The sequence below is a fragment of the Alexandromys fortis genome, unplaced genomic scaffold, assembly GCF_014885135.2.
Source record: "Alexandromys fortis isolate MF-2015 unplaced genomic scaffold, M_Fortis_MF-2015_v1.1 scaffold_148, whole genome shotgun sequence".
Lineage (NCBI taxonomy): Eukaryota > Metazoa > Chordata > Mammalia > Rodentia > Cricetidae > Alexandromys > Alexandromys fortis.
The window spans coordinates 3,630,951-3,650,434 of NW_026068019.1; the positions used below are offsets into that span (position 1 = coordinate 3,630,951).

Below are 19,484 nucleotides of genomic sequence, written 5' to 3' on the forward strand. Positions count from 1 at the left end.
AAAACATTTATTGCATGACAAGCCAAACAAAAACCTCTAGCCAACTTATTCTTTATTATTAATATATATGTTTATAAGATATAATTATGTTCCCCATGAAAATTTCCTTTGGATGTGTAATGAAGCTCATTTCTCTTAAAGTCAGGATTAATTTCCCCAGTGTTGGGTTATAAATAGGACTGGAGTCCATCCAGCTAACTCAGAACTCCCTTTGAAACCACATTAGCACTCAGCCTGCTAATTCCCACCTAGTCCTGTTTCCGGCCCTCACCAGTGGAATGTATTTTGCCATAATTAACTGTCTATGAATGTTCACATACCTCTCACAGCTGTGGGAGGAAGAACCATCCTTCTTGTTAGACTTTATATTTACATGTGCAATTTTTTTCCCAATTTCAGTGGAGATCTGGCCTTCATGCACCATTTTCCCGCAGACCCACCAGCCTCTGCTGAGAGGCAGAAACTAAGTGTCGGCATGATGCTGGTGACCTCCTTGTCTCATTTCTTAGAGATCTCGGGTCCTTCGGCATACAAAAGGCTCTGCCTCCAACCTGCGAGGCTCTAACTTAATCTCAAACCTACCAGATCCTGTCCCCCAATTTCCCTAGAGCTGTTCTCTGTAGAGCTCCTTTTGGAGTCTCAGAAAATGACTTGGTACCTGTCATTCTGAGGCTCTTATCTCTTTGTGGTTGAAACATCAAAAATGCAAACAAACAAACAAAAGACAGTGAGAAGTCATTTTTTCTTTTCAGGTCAGAATCATTCACTTATTTATTTGTTTATCAATTTCATATAGTACTGAATTTGTAGGAGCCTGTATTGGAGGTACAGGCCACATATAAAAGCTGGGCATATATATTTCCTGCCCTTCTGGAATTCCCTTCATTCCAGTACGGAAGTTAACAATAGGTGTGATAAGTCAGTAAAAGGCATAGCTTGTTAAATGGCGATAACCTGTAAAATGGGATCCGTGTGGGGTTCCGTATGGGGAAATAGTGGTTTCCTTAAGTCACTGACTTGTGAATATTGATGAGAAGAGCATTGCATTCAAAGTAATAGCAGGTGTTGAAGCCTCAATGGAGCAGACTCTGTGGAGAGTAGGATTTCCACATGACATGTTCGGTTTTCCTTCCCAGAGTGACTGTTCAAGTATGAATAGCAAATCAGTCCAATGCCGGGTATCTAGAATCGAGGGGTGAGGCCTGGGCTGTGAGCCATCAGCACACATGTTTAAAGGTTGAGTGGGATCACTCCAGAGGAAGTGCTGCTGGAGGAGAGAAGAGCTCCTAGACCTTCCACCATGTAGAAAGGAATGAACGGGTAGGGACAGCAGAGAACCCGAGGAAGTGATGTGTGATGGGGAGAACTGGACCCCAAGCAAAGAAAAAGCTTCAAGGGGAGGAGAGAATTACAGACTGTGTGCCAAACATGACCGCTGGGCAAAGAAGACCAAAATGGACCATGCTATTTAATAATGCAGAGGTGATGGGGAAAGTGGCAAGATTCCACTGTCACTTTCTGGGAAACACATTCCTTTATTCCTAGGAAGACTGTTCACACCACCCCGTGGGAGACAATCCCACATGGAGCACTTTTGATGCTCAAGCAGTTCTTTCATTGTCTTCGAGGGAGACAGGATCTCACTGTTAGCCCAAGCTGGCATCGAGCTCACTCTGCAGCACAAGCATCCCTCAAATTTGTCATGCTCCTGCCTTAGCTTCCAGAGTGGGCTGTCAAGAGTGCACCACTGTGCATAGTTCTCACTCTGATTTGGTTTTTGCAAGGTTGTTGCAGAGATCGCAAACAAGAATAAAAATACATATTAAAGTGGATTATATTATACATAAGAGTTTTTACATCTACACATTACTATATAAGCACTTAAAACAATGCTATTTTCTCTTAAATTTTGAGATATGAATGAAAATAAGATTATTAAATATTCCTGCTTACAGACTTCTTTGTCCTGATGCAGATTGCCAGGTCACGTGGTATTTCTTGCTGAATTTTGCATTCTCTAGATTTGACTCCTTTTCAAGTTGAGATTTTCTTTTCTTTAATTTAATGCTAATGATCAACTAAGTTTCATCTCACTTTGGTACCTTCTTTTCTAAGGAGCAAAGAAAGGAAATCAGCTCACCCACTAGAACAGCTGTGGAGTTAGCCAAATACATACAGAAAAATGGAATAATGTCTCTTCCAGGAGGAAACCAGAGTGTGAAACGATACAGCCATGTTAGGAAGCAATTTCTGAAAACAGTCAACATCTCCTCTAGGATTCAGCTATTGTAAATCCCAGTAGTTTACCCAAAGAATACGAAAGCACGTGTTTACATGAAGACATGCATGTTTGTTTGAAGTAGACAAAATGGCAGTAGTCCAAGTATTCATTAAAAACTGAAGGGGCAAACAGACTTGTATTTATATAATGAAATACTACTTGGCAAAGAAGAGTAAGCTTTTGATACAATCAGCATTTTGGATGAGTGTCAGAAACACTAAGAACTGAGCATGCCAAAGACACAAGAGGGATCCTGCTTGGGAGTAGGTGGGGGGGGGGGGATGCCAGTACCTGCACCGTGGCGGTGGTTGTACAGTGTGTATGTTAATGTTCCGGTGCATGGAGCTGGACTCTCAAAAGAGCTGTATTTATTGTAAGTTATACTTCAAAGAGATAGATGATGGGGAAAGGCATTTTTTAAAAAGCAACAATGCAGTTGCGTTGAAATGGCACGTCACATACTTTTGTGTTTTATAGTAGCCATGCTTGGAACATTGCCAGTGTGGGTGAACACACACCCATCATAACTTTATCTTGACGGGGTGAGACAATCAGCCTCCCTTCTCCCTTCTGTATAGCAGCCCCTTAGTTAGTTCATTTGGCTCAATGAGGAAACTTTACTCCAATGTCCTCATCCTTGAATGAAACAGCGGGGAATATGGAGAGACCGTATCACTTCCTATATTCACACCTTCCTTGAAATTCTCCTTTGCATCAGCAGCCATCAGAATTACTTGCAAGAAATGCCGTGGGAGCCAACTTCCAAGGAGACAAAGGAAGGATTGTTCCTCGGTTTTCTTGAACACTAATTATTTAAGCCCTGTGTAGACACACCAGAGGAAGGGCTTGAGAGTGTGTTAAGAGTAATGATCTCTGGCTAGGAGATGCTGTGGCAATAAACAGCCCCAGCAACATCTGCCTGATGTGAGCCTCTGCATCACGGGGACTGTCTCACATCATCACGGTCAGAACTCGGGGTTGGTTGGCTGTGGAACACTTGTAGTTGGACATACGCTTTATATGTAATTGTTAAAAATCCAGGCAGTCTGTTTAGGGGGGTTGCTAGTAATTAACGAGGATTCTGCTCCAGTTGCTTCCATGAGCAAAGATTCCCCCATTCACATGCTACTGCCAAGACACTAAGTCAATTCTTTCTGTTAGGGAGACCTTTGTTGATCTTTGTATCTTTTCTCTAAATTCATGTTGCTTCTAAATTTAGCAACATTCTTTTGTCAGGTAATTGTATTTTGGTAATGATTCTTATGTTAATTTGGGGGATCTATAACACAGTTTAATGACTTACATGTTTATTTTTATTAATACTATGGCATTTGGAGTTCTGGTTTTAAGAGCATTTCTCTTTGGTGGGGGACTCTTGCCAAACACTTTCAAACCGGATCTTATACATAGATCAAGGAGCTTAAGGGTGCTTAAGATAAACTTAGCAACATGTGCTTTTTTGAAAAAATGTATTCTCTATTATCATGAAGGATGCAAACATGTAAATTATTGTTCAATAAAAAATTGTGACTCTTCCTCTCCCAATTAATTGTATTTGATGTTTAGAACTTCCATGCATTACTTAGGAGTCTGAAGCATGAAGACTGTGAACTCCAGGCCAATCCAGACCATATATTTAGACACCGTGTCAAACATATAATTTCTTTCTTTCTTTTCTCTTTCTTTCTTTCTTTCTTTCTTTCTTTCTTTCTTTCTTTCTTTCTTTCTTTCTTTTTTTAATTTTCGAGACAGTGTTTCTTCGTAGCTTTTTTTTTTTTTTGGTTCCTGTCCTGGAACTAGCTCTTCTAGACCAGGCTGGCCTCGAACTCACAGAGATTCGCCTGCCTCTGCCTCCCGAGTGCTGGGATTAAAGGCGTGCGCCACCACCGCCTGGCCAAACATATAATTTCTGTGTTTATTCAAAGCTAAAATATTTCTAGATGGCATTTGCATTCAGGCGGCTGAGGCAGGAAGATCAACAGTTTCAGAATGGGCAACATAACAAATTAGACCATCATTAAAATAACAAAATGACAATTAAGATAATAATTATTCCAAAATGTTTCATTAAAAATAAATCCTGCCAACCATTTGAAATCATGTACTGAAAACACAATGCATGTTCATCATGTTTATGTGATTTTGTATATGTGTCCAGGGCCTACCATTTCTTTCTCTCTTCCAAAAGACCTTATTAATGACTTAGTTAAAATAAGGAAGAGCAGGAATCCATATTTTTCAAAGTGCTTATCAACATTTATTCTCCCAAACAACATAGTTGACACAGGATGCTGATAAGGCATAACATGTATAATCCTCCTTATATTGTTTGCTTAGTCCTAACTTCCACACTGGCTTGCAGATATCAACGAATGCCTAGAAGACAGTAGTGTCTGTCAGGGAGGAGACTGCATCAATACTGCGGGGTCCTATGACTGCACGTGTCCAGATGGATTCCAGTTGAATGACAATAAAGGATGTCAAGGTATGATTCTCTTTCTTTTTCAGTGCATACATACTTCTCCAGTTCTGTGGTGCTTCCTGACAATAGGCTTGCTTTATTCGTCATAACTGATGGCATTTTGCATGATGAAAGTGTGTTTCTAAGGTCTACATCAAGCGTGGGGTTCTCTTGCTTTGGACCACACTGTATTAGACAAAGCTTGCATGTGTCATAAACCACATTCTCACTCTATAAGATTCTGATGTCGCCTGTGCTTTGCTTTCCCTTGGGGCTACTTGATTAAAAATCACTGTTTAGTTTGTTTGTGGCTATCAGGAATGTATTTCATTTTGCCTCAGAGATAATATTTGTCTTTATATGATGCCTATTTTAGTTCAGTACCAACTTTTTCTTTTTCTCTTCCAAAAAAAAAGCCTCATTGATGATTGGATTAAGATAAGGAAAATAAGGAATTCATATTTTTCAAAGTGCTTATCAGTGTTGTTTCTCCCAAACAAAAATACTGTTGGCCCAGGATGCAAATAAGGAAACAGTAATACAACACAAGTACGAATATGTCCATCACAGTAACTTAAAGCGAGCACTCCCTGCTGGTGCCACTTTCAATGTTTACAGCAGGTATACAAGGTGGCTTTCCTTATAGTCCACTTGTGTGTGAATATCTGAGACTCAGAGAAGCTAATGGGCATGCTCCCTCCTCGCTAGTAAGGAGCTAAGATTTGAACCTGTAATCAAAGGAGACAGTGATGTTAAATGATTTTTCTACAGGAAAACATAATTGACCTTTTTCTTTGAGTTTGTGGTAGCTTCTGTGTCCAACATTTTATGGCTGTACTTATGGCTGCCACTTATCAGTCTTAAGTGCATGGTACTGGTGACATTGCTTTGCGGTACAGCACTTGCCTAGTATGAGAGATGCCTTGAGATCAGTGCCTTGGGGGAGGGAAAAAGAATGAGTGAATGAATGCATGCATGCATGAAAAAATGGTGAATGACGCAGGTTTATGCCTATTTTTCCCACTGAAAATGTATACTTAGATTTATATTTATGTATGTTTATTTCTGGTACATGAATGTTTTATGGTCCTCTGCCATTATAGAATTGTGCATAATATTCAAAATACTAATCAATAAGATGACATATATGAATATTCTTATTGTTATTATTACTGTTGATTGCCACAAATGATCTTTCCCCTGGTATGTTCCAGATAGCCCATGTCCTTGGCAAAGAGGGTGTAATATAATGTAATATAATGCATTATTGGGATGTCACAAGCCATTTCCCCCGTGTGTCACTGAGTTGTGAAAGCTGTGGACCTTTGCCTCAAGGTCTTTTAGAATCCATTCCCTCATTGGTCTGTCCCAACTCTTAAATATCCTCCATGTGCTTCATTTGATATTAGGTGTTTCTTTACTTTCATAATGCAATAAGTGAAGCTGGGTTTTTAAGTTTTCCAGTGTAGAAATTAAATGTGCTCAGACTTGATGCTGTAGAGAAGGAACATTTGAATTGTATGTTTTTGTCAAAATATTTCCATTTTAGTACTTTAAACAGAATTAATCTTGATTTATATAAAAATGCCAGGAGATTGAAAAAAAAAACTCAAAAACCTAAGAAATTTGAATCCTGATCTTTATTATAGGATTTTTGGCTGAAAAGTGATATTTTCTTTTCTAATTTCTTTTGGCTAAATAGAGGCAAAACCTGGTCTCAATACAAATGGCCCAAGAACTCATACTGAACATTGTCTCATTTAACTTCTAGCGTCAGATCCCCAGAACCCACTCAGTCATCTGACGCATAAATTGCACCGTGTTCTCTCAATACATAAAGTTCCCGTCTGTGGATTGAGATCAAAGATGTGACTTCTCCAAAACCGTGGTGGTTAATGACTGTCAGTCGCTAGAAAATCGCCTTTCTTCTGGGTCGCGTTCTTTTCTCAGGATAAATGGATGTGTCAACTTGAAAAATTTGAGTTCAGATATGTGATAAGCATTTCTTGTGTGTGTGTATGTGCGTGTGTGCTTGCGTGCACATGTGTTTGTGTCTGTATACGTGCCCACACATGGAGGTCAGAAGACAACTTGCAGAAGTCAGTTCTCTTCATCCTCCACGTGAAACCCAGGAATCCAGCTCAGGTCATCAGGTTTGGCAGGAAGTGCCTTCTCACTGGCATTTCTGAAGCAGGTCCTATGTGCAGTTTAAGGAATATGTAAGAATCTGTGGCATTGCTCATTTCCTCCTAGTAGGCAGTTTGCACAAGAGTATGCAAACTCACCTCTCTGGAGTGATCTCTTCTGCTGTCGCTGGAGGCGGCTTTGTGATCATTGACTCCGCCCACGCTTCTCTAATCCCATGATCATGTCAGTGGTCTGTTGAGAGGTCCAGGTTTCAGAGTCCGCCCTGACGCTGAAAGGGTAATGGATGGTAATGTTACTACCCAGGGACCATTGTTGAGAAACTATGCGAGAGGCATAAACTTTGGCAGCCTTGCCGAGTGTGCTGAAGTCAAGACATCTTCAGTCACAAGTGTGCTTAAGATTTCTCTTTGTCCCCCCAAACTAATGGTGATGTGCAGATGGTATGGAAATTCCATGTTAATAGTCTCTTCAGGAATGTGGCAGGGTACACTAGAGATTCAGAACACACTTCAGTTTCACGTTTTGGCTTGCGCATGCCAAACTGTGAATTTCTATGGCATTCCGGACCCGTGAAAGAAATCCAACTTAAATATAGTCTGGCTTTCGGCTCGGAGTTACTAGCGGCATAGCTCAGAAATGAATGCTTCAATAAGTACAATCCAAATTGAACGCACATGTTTCTCGAGCTTCAGATCCTCGTGTTGTTCCTTTTCAGCAGTTTCCTGGAAGAAAGTCTGGGAATGCGCCCGCAGTTCCTGTCGTCAAACTTTTTAGACAGGTCCTTGCTAACCGATGACTTCCTTGAAAAGAAAAAAAAACCTTTACGTATGGTGTTTACCACATAAAACTGCAAAGGCTTGGTAGCTTTTAAAGGGCTTCATGGAGCCACAGAGTAACAGCAGAAAGTCTTAGGGACCCTGAGGAGTGTGGCAGATGAGCTTGCGTTCGATATTAACGCTCGGGCCGGCGGAGCTCCTTGACCACATGGAGGTGCCGGGTTGGAGGGGAAGAACTGAACTGAAGTCCAAAAGGAGGTTAGCGTTCATGTTGCCCATGTAATGGATTATTCACAGGTGGGGAAGAGACAGAAGCAAAGGCTTTGTAAAAAACAAGACTGTGAAATCATACTGAGAAACAGGCAGGTAGAAGATGAGCTGCGTGTCCTTGACAGATACGAAAATGAGAAGAGGAAAATACAACTGATTTCTACTGACTTTCTTTTCATTTTATGTTGGCTTCTAAAGGTAGCATACAAAGTGTTGGGTTTTATCGTAGAGTGTTTGTACATACTTTGTGCTTGTCGGTCCCTACTTTCCTTCCTAGCCTCCTGGGCCCCCTCTTTCCTGCTCCTCCACCCCCAGTTGTGTCTCTTCTGCTTTCATGTCACATGCCTTCAATTAGGCTTGTTTTCCTGCCCCTCCTCCTGTAAGATCTTTACCCCTCTCATGGCCCCTTTCTAGTTTCATGGCTGACACCCCCCACGTGTACATGTGTACATATGCACCCAAGTTCAGGTCTAGAATTCCCATATGAGGAAAAACATGCTGTGTTTGTCTTTCCGAGTCTGACTTATTTCTCTGAACATAATGATTTCCAGTTCCATCCATTTCCCTGCAAATTCCATGATTTCATTTTTCTCTATGGCTGAATAAATTCCTATTGTGTTTATATATACCATATTTTTTAGCCATTCATCTGTTGATGGATGTCAAGGCTGTTCCATTTCCTAGCCATTGTGAGCAGTGTGGCAATAAATCCGAATATGATATGCAGGTATCTCTGTGGCGTATTGACTTGAGTCCGTTGGGTAGATAGACGCCCAGGAGAGGTATAGCTATATCACATGATACTTCTATTTTTAAATATTTTAGAAATCTCCAGATTGGTTTCCATAGTGACTGCATCATCCTACATTTCCATGAGCAGTGAATAAAGGTTCCTCAGCAGTGTCCATTGTCATTTGTTTTCTTGATGACAGCCTGCCTGACACAGCGAGATGGGACCTCAAGGCAATCTAATTGGCACTTTCCCCATAGACAGAAGTGTGGAATCCCTTTCCAAATACTTGTTGTCTGTGTTTCCTCTTTGAGAATTGACTATTCAGCTCATTATTCCACTTACTGATTGGAAGATTTGTTTGTTTCATGTTTAATTTTTGAAGCTCTTTACATATTCTAGGTATGAAGTCCTTGCGTAAACTATAGCTGAATAGATTTTCTCCCATTCTGCGCATGTTTCTATTTTGCTGGTTGTTCCTCTGGATGGTCTGTTGTTTCCTTTCTTTGTTTCAGTAGTGGGTAAGCCAAGTAATCTAAATTGCGTGGCTATGGAGAACTCAAGGCGATAAGTCAATGGTTGTTAGACATTGTCTTACAACTGTGATTAGCAGTCCTGTGATTAGTAGGACAGGTCGAAGAGCCTCCAGAAGACCCGTATGCACACAAAGTGGCAGCTTTGTCAGGGAAAGAGTGGGATTGTAGCTCAGCATGCTCTAGCATCCACCAGGTCTGGACTTTGCTAAAAGCACGCATACGTCCTGCTTGTTCCACGGTGAGCTTCATGTTTGTCAGGGCTCCGTCCTAGTCATCTACTTCTGGAGAGCATTTAGAAACGGCTCGAACTGAAATACAGATGAACTTCTAAGAAGAAATATTGAGGACCTCTTTAGTAAAAGGCAAGAGAGACCCTAAGGAACTTCAAGAAGTTAGAAAGTAACCTGCCTGGATACTGCTGAGGGCATGTGATTATTTTTTTTTTCAGACATTAGGTCCCTAAAGGAACCCAAACCAATCACTGTTCCATTAGTAGAGTAGTAACACGGGAAGAAATTTTATGGTGGATACTTACGGCATGGTTGATATACAGTGCGAAGGGGAAGGAACTCATGGTTCACACGTCCTGAGCTTCTCAAGCAGGACAGAGTCATGAGCGACACAGATAAGTGAGCCAGGCAGGACAATGCAGGGCACGAGCCCCTGCACGTATCAGTATGGCTGTGACTAGGGAAGCTGCCTCTGGCTTCCCTGTGCTTTTCTCATCGAAGGCACTGTTAGCCAACACGATTAGAAATGATTTGAAGGAACATTCTGCTTTCTAACTCCACATGTTATCAGTACTTAGAGTGCTTCTGTCGCTCTGGCCTGGGAAGCAAAAATAGCTTAAGGACAAACAGAACCTAAGATGCTCACCCTTTGCCCATGGCATCAGCTACAAACCATAAATAGCAGCCCCTTCTGGACTTCTAGGTGTATGATAAGTATTACACTAAACCCTTCACCCCCTCGAATCTCAACATCCCAAAGTCATGCGAATCATAACTTCTCTGGCCTTCTTTTCCCCTTATTTGTTTCCATTATTCATTTTCAGGGAAGTAGAGATTGGAATTTATTTCTAATATATCCAGCAGATATTTATGGAGTGGCATTTATGAGCTTAGGTACTATACATAAGGCGTGCCTGGCCTTGAGGAAGTCCGCATCCTGGGAAAGAGAGAAGCAGGTGTGATAGAGTAGCTGTGTGTGTGTGTGTGTGTGTGTGTGAGAGAGAGAGAGAGAGAGAGAGAGAGAGAGAGAGAGAGAGGAAGAGAAAGGGAGAGGGGGGAGGGAGGAGAGAAGAAGAGAGAGGGAGGGAGAAAAAGAGATTGATAGAGAGAGGGAGAGGGAGGGAGGGAGAGAGAGAGAAGGAGGGAGAAAGAGAGAGGAAGGGAGGAAGGAGAAGGAAGAGACAGCATTCTCATTAATAATTGTTTCTCAGGTTGTTTATTAATATTCCCCAAGGCTCTGCTATGTCTCAAGCAGGCTGATTCTGAATTAAACATTGGAGACAGCTATTTATATAGGCTGCCATGGTTGACTAGCCACTGCCCATGGGGGTCATGCTAGTCTCTGCCCCTTCTGACAGTTGGACTTGTCTTGTGGTCTCTAATTGGACAGGTGCTATGGTTTGGCCCCAAAAGAAAAGATTTTCCAGATTTTATCTTTGCAGCCCCCAGCAGCACCTCTCTAGCTATTTTGAGAGGGGAGTAGACAGCACACTACTCAGGGGTTTGGGGTCAAATATTAATAGTTATATGTTTATATGGCAGGGTTTTTTTTCCCACACACCTGCTTTTGCTAATTCTTTCTCCATATTTTGCCATCAGCATTTGAGACTACATCTCCCGCCTCTTTGCCCCAAACGTAAATAACTAAATAAATAAATAATAAACAATAGGTTTTCCCTACTGTGTGACTGGTATTAGAGGAAAACAAAATAGATCTCTTTTCAAATATTTGTTAAATCTTTTCCATTGCAGACATTAATGAATGCGCACAGCCGGGGCTCTGCGGTCCTCATGGGGAGTGTCTAAACACACAGGGCTCTTTCCACTGTGCCTGTGAACAAGGGTTCTCCATCTCTGCAGATGGCCGCACGTGCCAAGGTAAGAGAACCTGTAGGAAATCCTGTAACTTTGGGATAATTGAGAATGGCTTTCAGTTGAACAGGCAGAAAGGCCCTAAGACGTAATTCATGACTCAAGGCTTCTGTATGTCAAGGTGACCCATACTGGAAAGCATAGCCTGGCAGTTGCTGGCATTTACAAGTAGAATAACCCAAGGCTGTGGTGGTGAAAATACCCACAGGCGGGTCCCATACTCCAGCTACTTTCATGAGTGAAACCAGCCGCAGCTGAGGATTCTGGGTAGACCCCATGACATTTTTTTTTTTCTGTTTTGATTATCCTTGGTGTAAGTCATCTTGCTTATTCTGTTCATAAACTGCAATGTCTTGCTAGGTTTCTTTGTAGTATTGGGAATGGAGAGTGTCTGGAATTATACCTCTCCTCTTCTCACCACTAAGCTCCTCCCTTTCCTTCCTTTCCCCCTTGTATAGGATCCCACAAAGGTCCATTAGACTGTAAGTAAGACATTTAGATAGCACCAATATCTGTTTGCAGTCTCTTTGTTTCTGCAAGTCACAGCAACAGCTGCTAGTTCCTATGCTCTTTATGATATTATAGTCTGATAAATAAAAGAAAAATCCATCTGAATGGTTTTTAAAGGAAGCTAAGATTGCCGTGATCGTAAGTCCACTGTATTTTTTTTATGATCTAAGTATTGAAACTTGACTGAATTTTGGAGAAGTACCTTGTAAGTGTTCTATTCTAGGCCTAAAAGAGTACCCGGATTCTTTGCTCTGAAAAAACAATCCTGTTGCAGGAAGAGTCTGCTCTCTTACTAGTACAGCAGTGGAACCCAGCCGAGGACCGGCATCCAGGTTCAGCTGAAACCAATTATTATATTGGGAGGTATAAACTGATCTTATAAAACGGAGATTGTTGAAATTGTTCTCCTGCTGAGCAGACAAAACATGGAGACCAGATTTGGCTGCGACGGGAGAAAGATAGTGCAGGGTAGAGCTGGAGCGACCAGAGCACAGGGTTTGGAAAGAATCCCAAGTAGGGAAAGAGAGGAAGGCGGCATTGTAACGTGGGCGATGGGAGATTTACAAGGAGCTCGGGCTTTGGTGCTTCATGTTTTATGTTAAGTTTATGTCTGGGGCCCCGCGACTGTAGCCTTTTGAGAAGACACTGCGTGAGCTCATGCTTCTTCCCCCGGCTGAGGTCGGTGCTGCCTTGCCTCACACTGACAGGGCAAATTCGCAGAACCCCACGTCTCCAGAAAGATGCAGGCTTACTTTTCCCCCTCCACTCTAAATCACCGGCAGTTAAGTCTTCCTTCCCTGGGATGTGGTACAAGTTGCTACAGCTGGTGGTTGTACCATGATGCTCTGAAAAGGATGCATCATCTCGGATGCTCGTGCATCGAAGCTGTTGTTCCAGACAAATAGAGCGAGGGCTAGCAGATTCGTGTGCATTTGCCTTTTAGATGGACTAATTTTTCTTTCATCCTGTACCTTTTTAAACACTGATTTCTGCAAATTGGGAGTTACATAATCGCTCTAATTTGCTTGCAACTCTAATTTGGTTGGTCATTTACTTGGCAAGGGCCTGATTTTTAAAATGTGTTTTTAGAAAATGTCTAATGCTTTGTAAATCGCTGTGTTTGTAGACTGCTCTCTTTGATATTTGGTCCATACCTCCATATTCCCCAGTCTGGACATTTTACAAGTAATAAAGGGTAATTTTAGAATATTACAATGATGTATGGTAGTACAACTGATTATTAAACATGTTATTTTTCTTCTTGAATAAGTTCCGTAAAGATTTTGTTTTTAGGGATTAATCCAATACACTCAATTGGTCCAAGTTTTCTTTTGTTGGATTAAGTCTGAAACTTATGGCAATAGTGCTGTCCTCATTCAACCCTTGGCTGTGGCGTAGGACAAAGCCAGCTCATGTGATCAGGGTTTGGCAATGGAGCTAGTGTGCATAGTGTTTGTATTAATGCTGAGAAGTGGTTGGCACCCTTGGTCCCTGTCCATTCACCAACTTCATTCTGAGCCTCTAATTAAGCAGCTGAAGCCATGTCACTGCTGGCAGCGACACACTTGCCTCAACCAGGGTAGACAAGATAGGAGGAGCACAATGAAGTGGGCTTGGCATAGCCAAAAGAAAATGCGGGACCCTTTCCTGGTCCCCCCAGATCTTGGGCAGTTGTCAGTGTCCAGCGTAATGACTAAATCAAGAGGCAGATCTTCAGTCTTAAATGGTTTGAAGCGGCTTGGCCACCTCTGTGGTAAGATGACATCGTCAGGCTTTCATCTCCCTTACCTGTGTGTGGTATCTGGGAGCAGAAGGTCGAATGTCATTCAAAGCTCGAATGGGGATGGGGAAGAAGATTCCTGAATAATTAGTTATTAGTCATTCATTCACTGAAGTTCTACTGGATGCCTGCACGGTGACAGACGCTGCTCTGAAGCAACGGTACAAGATAGTTCTTGCCCGTACAGAGCCTCTATCGCAGGAGGGGGAGATCAAGATTGAGCAGGGACATATTCTGTAGGATACATTGTTCATTTATATTTGAATCACAGGACATAATTGTGCTTTGTGGATAGATAAATAACTACATGGTGTAGCATGTTCTATATAATGTGATATACATATCGCATTATATACATTATATCGTATGTTTGTACGTGTGCATATACATTGTAAATCCCAGAGTTGGATGTTAGGAAATCACGGGTTAACAGGGCGCTTAAGATGGATGCCATCTTACCCTTCCGTGCTGTCTCTTGGTTACAGCTTGTCTTCTGCTTCATTCTTCTCGCCGTGTAACCAGAGCTCTTGTGTGGTGGGTAAAATGGTGGTGCAGTTCCTTATTTCCCTTACATCGCCCTCTTATAACCCATTTTGCTCTATCCATTTACTTTAAAATTCCCAGTTCTTTTTGCTCTTTAATTTTTTAATTTTTTTATTGTGAAATTTTAATTTACACAAATGGTATTTTGTCATGGTTTTCACTAGCCAGCTCAGGGCATGGCTTCATCATCATTAGCAGAATGCCTGTGCCCGAAAAGGAGGCAGAAACACTGGGAGCCATCGGACTCTCCTGAGCCCCTGGGCAGAAGCCTCGCTGGCTCCCTGACTCTATCACTCTGCCTCTGGCTTCATACCCATCGCATGTCGGGGCTTAGTGAGGATTTGTGTTGTAATCCAGTGGCGCTGGGAACATCACATGTCTTTGAAGCTGACTCACATGATAGAATGGCCACACTTGTTTCATAAGAATCCAAAGGAGTCAACAAAATAACAAAACACTGGTGATCTGCAGAATGTAGGGATCCTTTCTTCATTGTTTTCCTCTACTGGTCAGCCGTGCTATCTGGGCGTCTTCTTCTCTCTTCTGTTGCCATGTGCAACAAACCCTTCCTAAAGTCCCACGGTCCATAAGCATTTTCATTCATGCATTCGGCAAGCAGTGTGTTTGTTTTTATCTATTTCATCGCTAGGATTGAAACTTAGGACTGCACACACACTAAGTAAGCTTTCTACCACAGGGCTATCTTCCTAGAACTCAACAAGCATTCAGGAATGCCTTATAGGCAAATGACAATCCTAAGTACTGGAGCAACTTCACTGGCCACCACCCAAAACAGACCTCCATTTCTTTGAAACAATAAACTAATCGTGTAAATGATAAAGCCCGTGAATAAAAGGAATACGTAGAGTTGGGTTTAGGGAACCACGAGATCTAGAGCAAGAAAGGAAGCTGATGTTACACTAATAAGGGTGGCAGAATTGACTGTTCTGCTTCTGTAACTAGGTAAATGAAAAAAATTTACTTTGTGTTTGAATAAAAGATCCACATTAAATGCCTGTTAGTTTAAACTGTTCTCTGACTCCCAAGTGACAGAGAACCTTCAGCAAATAGCCAAAGGTTCAAAGTGATGAGCAGAAGGCCTCTGCCCTATCCCCAGCGTGAAGAATAAAAACCAAATCAACACGACATGAGGGTAAGTCCCCATGTAAAGTGTGAGCTCTGGCTGAGAGATCTCAGTGCAGGCTCTGTGGTGACAGCCAGTGCACCCCTCTGGTGTATTGGGAGTGCAGAAGGCTGGGGGCAGTAGAGGGGAGCAGGGATCTATGGAAAGGAGACAACCTCACTGGGAATCTACAATTACTCTTGGAAGCAAGTTCCGCTTTCATAATCGGATGCATGTCTGGCATTACTTTTTTTTCCTATTGGAAAGAAAAGATGAAAGGCTTTTGTTTTAATTCTATGTTCCACTGCTGCGCTCCCCCTCCCACCAATAATGACGATACCGCTATTGTCACTTCTCATTCTTGGGACTGAACGTGTGATGAATGGCTTGTCCCAGTCTTCGTGACAATTGTGATACAGATTGAGATCTGCAGGACAGAGCGGGGACCTCTTATAACTCTAGCTGGAACTCAGAGGTCTGGAAGTTTCTCCTCAGCCTCCACAAAATTAAATCCTACTGTTAGAGAACTATAAAGACCCTTCTTGGGTGCTGACTTTAAGTCATTCCTTGCTCACATGCTCATTCAGTAAAAGAAGACATAGAAGTTCACCTATCACAGACAGCTGGCTTCTGGAAGCTTATTGATAGGAGTGGCGGCCATGCGAATGACACAAGGTGACTTTGGACCTGTGGCTAATTTTGTCATCACTGGGCAACTCCACTCTAGAAAATAATGAGCAGGAAGCAAGTTTGCTGTGTGTTTGACCTTGAGGTACATTCGCTCTGCCCAGTATAGCATGAAAGTATAAACCCACTGCCCACAGAACACCAAGGCATCAGTAGCTTTGTGGACGGAAGACTGAACTTCATATCCATCATTAAAGAGAAATATTTCTGAAAGCGATTTAGCCAAGAATGATGTTAAAGTACCCCGACCCAAAATAGATTACATCCTGCTGCTTGGGCGGAAGAATTTCAGGTTTATTTTTTTAGTCATTCGCAGGTCTGAAACCGAAAGGTCTACTAAGGAAAAACAATTTGAGTGTTTCTTACCTTTGCTGGATGAAAAAAAGAGGGGGGATTTAACAAGGGCATATATTGTCTACCACATGTAGAAAAAAAGGGGAAAAACTCAGACGTTATTTCAAGTAAAGGACATGGGTTCCATTTGTGAGAGTTACTATTCATATTCACTCTGCCAGTGAACACGCTTCAGCAAGGGGATGAAAATGGATTTTAAGTCATTAGAGAGAGAGAGAGAGAGCAGAGGGAATTTTGATGGAATAAGCTGCCTTCAGGCCTTGGATCCAGATTTTCCCATATGATACGTGTTCCTAATAGAAGCAGAAGTTTTTGGAACTCTTTCTCGGCCTCTTTGCCATCTATTGGCCTTTAAAAGCCCAAAGATAGGCAAAGTCATCCACTCTTTGCTTGCAACCCAATAACAGACATGAGATTATCAAAAAACAAAGTCATCAAATGGGAACAGACAATGCATACCTTGTATGGATGGCCTCACGCACCCTTGGTACCTGGCCTGAGCTACACGTTTTGACCACTCTTCTGGTATAATCTACATTGAGAGGTCTTTGTAAGTCATTGGAAGCTCTTACGAGGTGTTTCCGTATTTTCACACTTCAGATCTAAATTGCATTGCTCCACATGTCATGTTAGAAGCAGTTACGCAGGCAGACATCTTGGACTCCCCATGCAAGTGGGCAGGGAATGGGCCCATGATGGCTGGTAAAACAACATTCACAGTTGTTAGCTGCCATGCGGGGAGCTCCCACTGATCAGGCACTACTTCAAGCCCTCATGCCTTTCTTCTCATTTGACCTCTACAACAAGCCTGTGGGTGGGTTAGGTATTAATTGATATGCTTTTAGATGCAACGATGAGGACATTTATTGTGTTAATAAGGAGTGCAGAGGTCCTCAGCTCTCCTTCCGGGGTCTTTATCCAAATGCTGCACACTCCCAGAGCACTTTCGACCATTTCCTCAGACTTTCTCACCCCTTAGTGAACGCGAATTCCTGTTTCTGCTTTTTCTTCTCCAGTTCCACTGTCCCCCTCTGATGGAGGTGGGTCTTGTATCTTATCTGTTGATTTCATTGGTTAATAATAAAGAAACTGCCTCGGCCCTCATAGGACAGAAAATTAGGTAGGCGGAGTAGACAGAGGAGAATGCTGGGAGAAAGAAGCTGAGTGAGTGAGTCGCCATGATGCTCCCACTCCAGACAGACGCAGGTTAAGATCCTCTCTGGTAAGCCAGCTCATGGGCTACACAGAATATTAGAAATGGGTTAGAAGAATATGTAAGAGCTAGCCAATAAGAAGCTGGAACTAGCCGGGCCAGGCAGTGTTTGAAAGAATACAGTTTCCGTGTAATTATTTCAGGCATAAGCTAGCCATGCGGGCGGCCGGGTGCCGGGGACGCAGCCTCGCCACTCCTATTTCAACACCCCTCCTCTGTGCCTGTGTTGCTATTGTCACAGCCATTGCAAGACTCTCAGGCCAGGGAGGAGGGGCGGGCCGTTTTCAGTTTTGCCCTCCCTGCCCTTTGGATGTCACTGGGATTACTTAGGGCATAACAGGTACCCGGTGAATGAATGGTAGGGGGAGTGTTGTCTTTGCTCCATGACACATCGGGAAACCTTTGTAACAAGGTTACCCTGAGCCAAGCATGTGTGCACGCTCGCAAAGTCTCTTTATCTTGCGAAGCATGTCCCAAGTCATGGTCAGGCACAGAGCAGTTGACAGTGGGGTTGAGGGATCTGAGTATGGGAACCTGACCTCCAGCTCCTTCTCAGCTGTGTGGCCTGGGTAAGTCATTAAAGCAGCACTACCTCATTTCCCCTGCGACCCACGTGAGTTGGGTATGTGTTGGCACTACCAGCGCAGACTAGAATCTGGCCCCCAGAGCTTACTCTGTAACTGTGTTGTTATTACTATCTTAGCACTTCTTACACAGGCACTTCAGTTCCTGTCACTTGTTTCCTTTGTTACCTACAAGTAGGGATATTTAAAACATGTTTAATTTGCATTATCAGTGCTTACAGAATATACATCACCCAGATTATATTGTTGTGGGTGAAATTATTTGGTAGCCCCAGGTCTAGGTCTATGTGTTGATGGCTTACTAGCTCTATTTTTAAATCCAAAATTAAAGTCATGCATAATATAGCATAGTAATTAATTTTTCTATGATTTTCCTTAATTCATCACCTTCTGTGTTTCCCTAAGAATGTCACACAGCCAACTCAACTTTTTCATTCACCCACCAAAAGCTTGACATTTCAAATTGTTTCAGTGTCTTAATTGTTATATGGAAGTTCTGGCCAGCACTAATGCTTTCTTGCCTGAAGCACTGGGCCTAGTATTTCTAGAGGTATACTGTCTATTTTCTGTGGTTTTATAATTGATCTTTCTTGGCTTTCGATTGGAATATAGAAAGAGAAAAATTAGAATAGTGAGGAAAAAAAAGAAAATTCTTTGGCCGATTTTATGTTGCCTCTGGGGCCTATGTGTCAAAAAGATGAATCTGGGGTTTGATATGTTTGGCCTATGCTAAGGGCTTTCTCCCAGTCCACACTGGCCACTTAGCCTAAGAAGTGGTGTAGCAAAACACAATGTACGGTGTGGCTTGGAATTTAGAATAAGACCTTTATACTCTCAAAGCAAGCTAGTATCAAAGTGTAAAGCTATTAACTAATACATGGGAGATGTAAATGTTTACTAATAGATGTGCTAAGGCAAAGCAATACTGCATTTATAAAACTTATGGCAGAATAAAAACACACATGCATATTCCGTGTGTTTTGTCTCTTGAGAGATGCAGAAAAAGAAACCTATCCAGTTGCATACAGCTGGAGCACAGGGTGTTTCCTGGCCTCCTGGAGAGAACTTTCCCTGAACAGCATGGATGTAATTTACAGTGGGACCCATGTACTCCATTTTCCATAATTGTCCTTCATGAACGCCTTCAGGGTAGAAAAGTGGTCATATATTGAAGGCTTCTTATGTTGTTCTTTTAGATTTTAGAAATATTTCTTTTCCTTAACAATTATAATAGACTTCCCCCTTTCGGTCACTTCTCTAGTTTCATATGCTAGCATCTTAGCCTTGGTGCAAAGACATAGGAAGAAAATGGCAAATGTGCTTTCACATCCAGAAATAACTTTCTTATTTCTCTGAAGAGATATAGGCAGTGCACTCTATGGGTTT

The 19,484-nt window shown here is 42.2% G+C and overlaps 1 protein-coding gene across 4 annotated transcripts in view; it reads left to right on the top strand.

Moving 5' to 3' along the window:
• Ltbp1 (latent transforming growth factor beta binding protein 1) overlaps positions 1–19,484 on the top strand; it is a 374,464-nt gene that overhangs the window by 302,191 nt on the left and 52,789 nt on the right. For 3 of the 4 annotated variants that reach the window (XM_050162975.1, XM_050162977.1, XM_050162978.1), the window contains 2 exons: positions 4,644–4,766; positions 11,185–11,310. In XM_050162975.1, coding sequence (XP_050018932.1) covers positions 4,644–4,766; positions 11,185–11,310 — 249 coding nt within the window. The remainder of the gene's footprint in view (positions 1–4,643; positions 4,767–11,184; positions 11,311–19,484) is intronic. The other variant, XM_050162976.1, reaches the window with a different exon arrangement.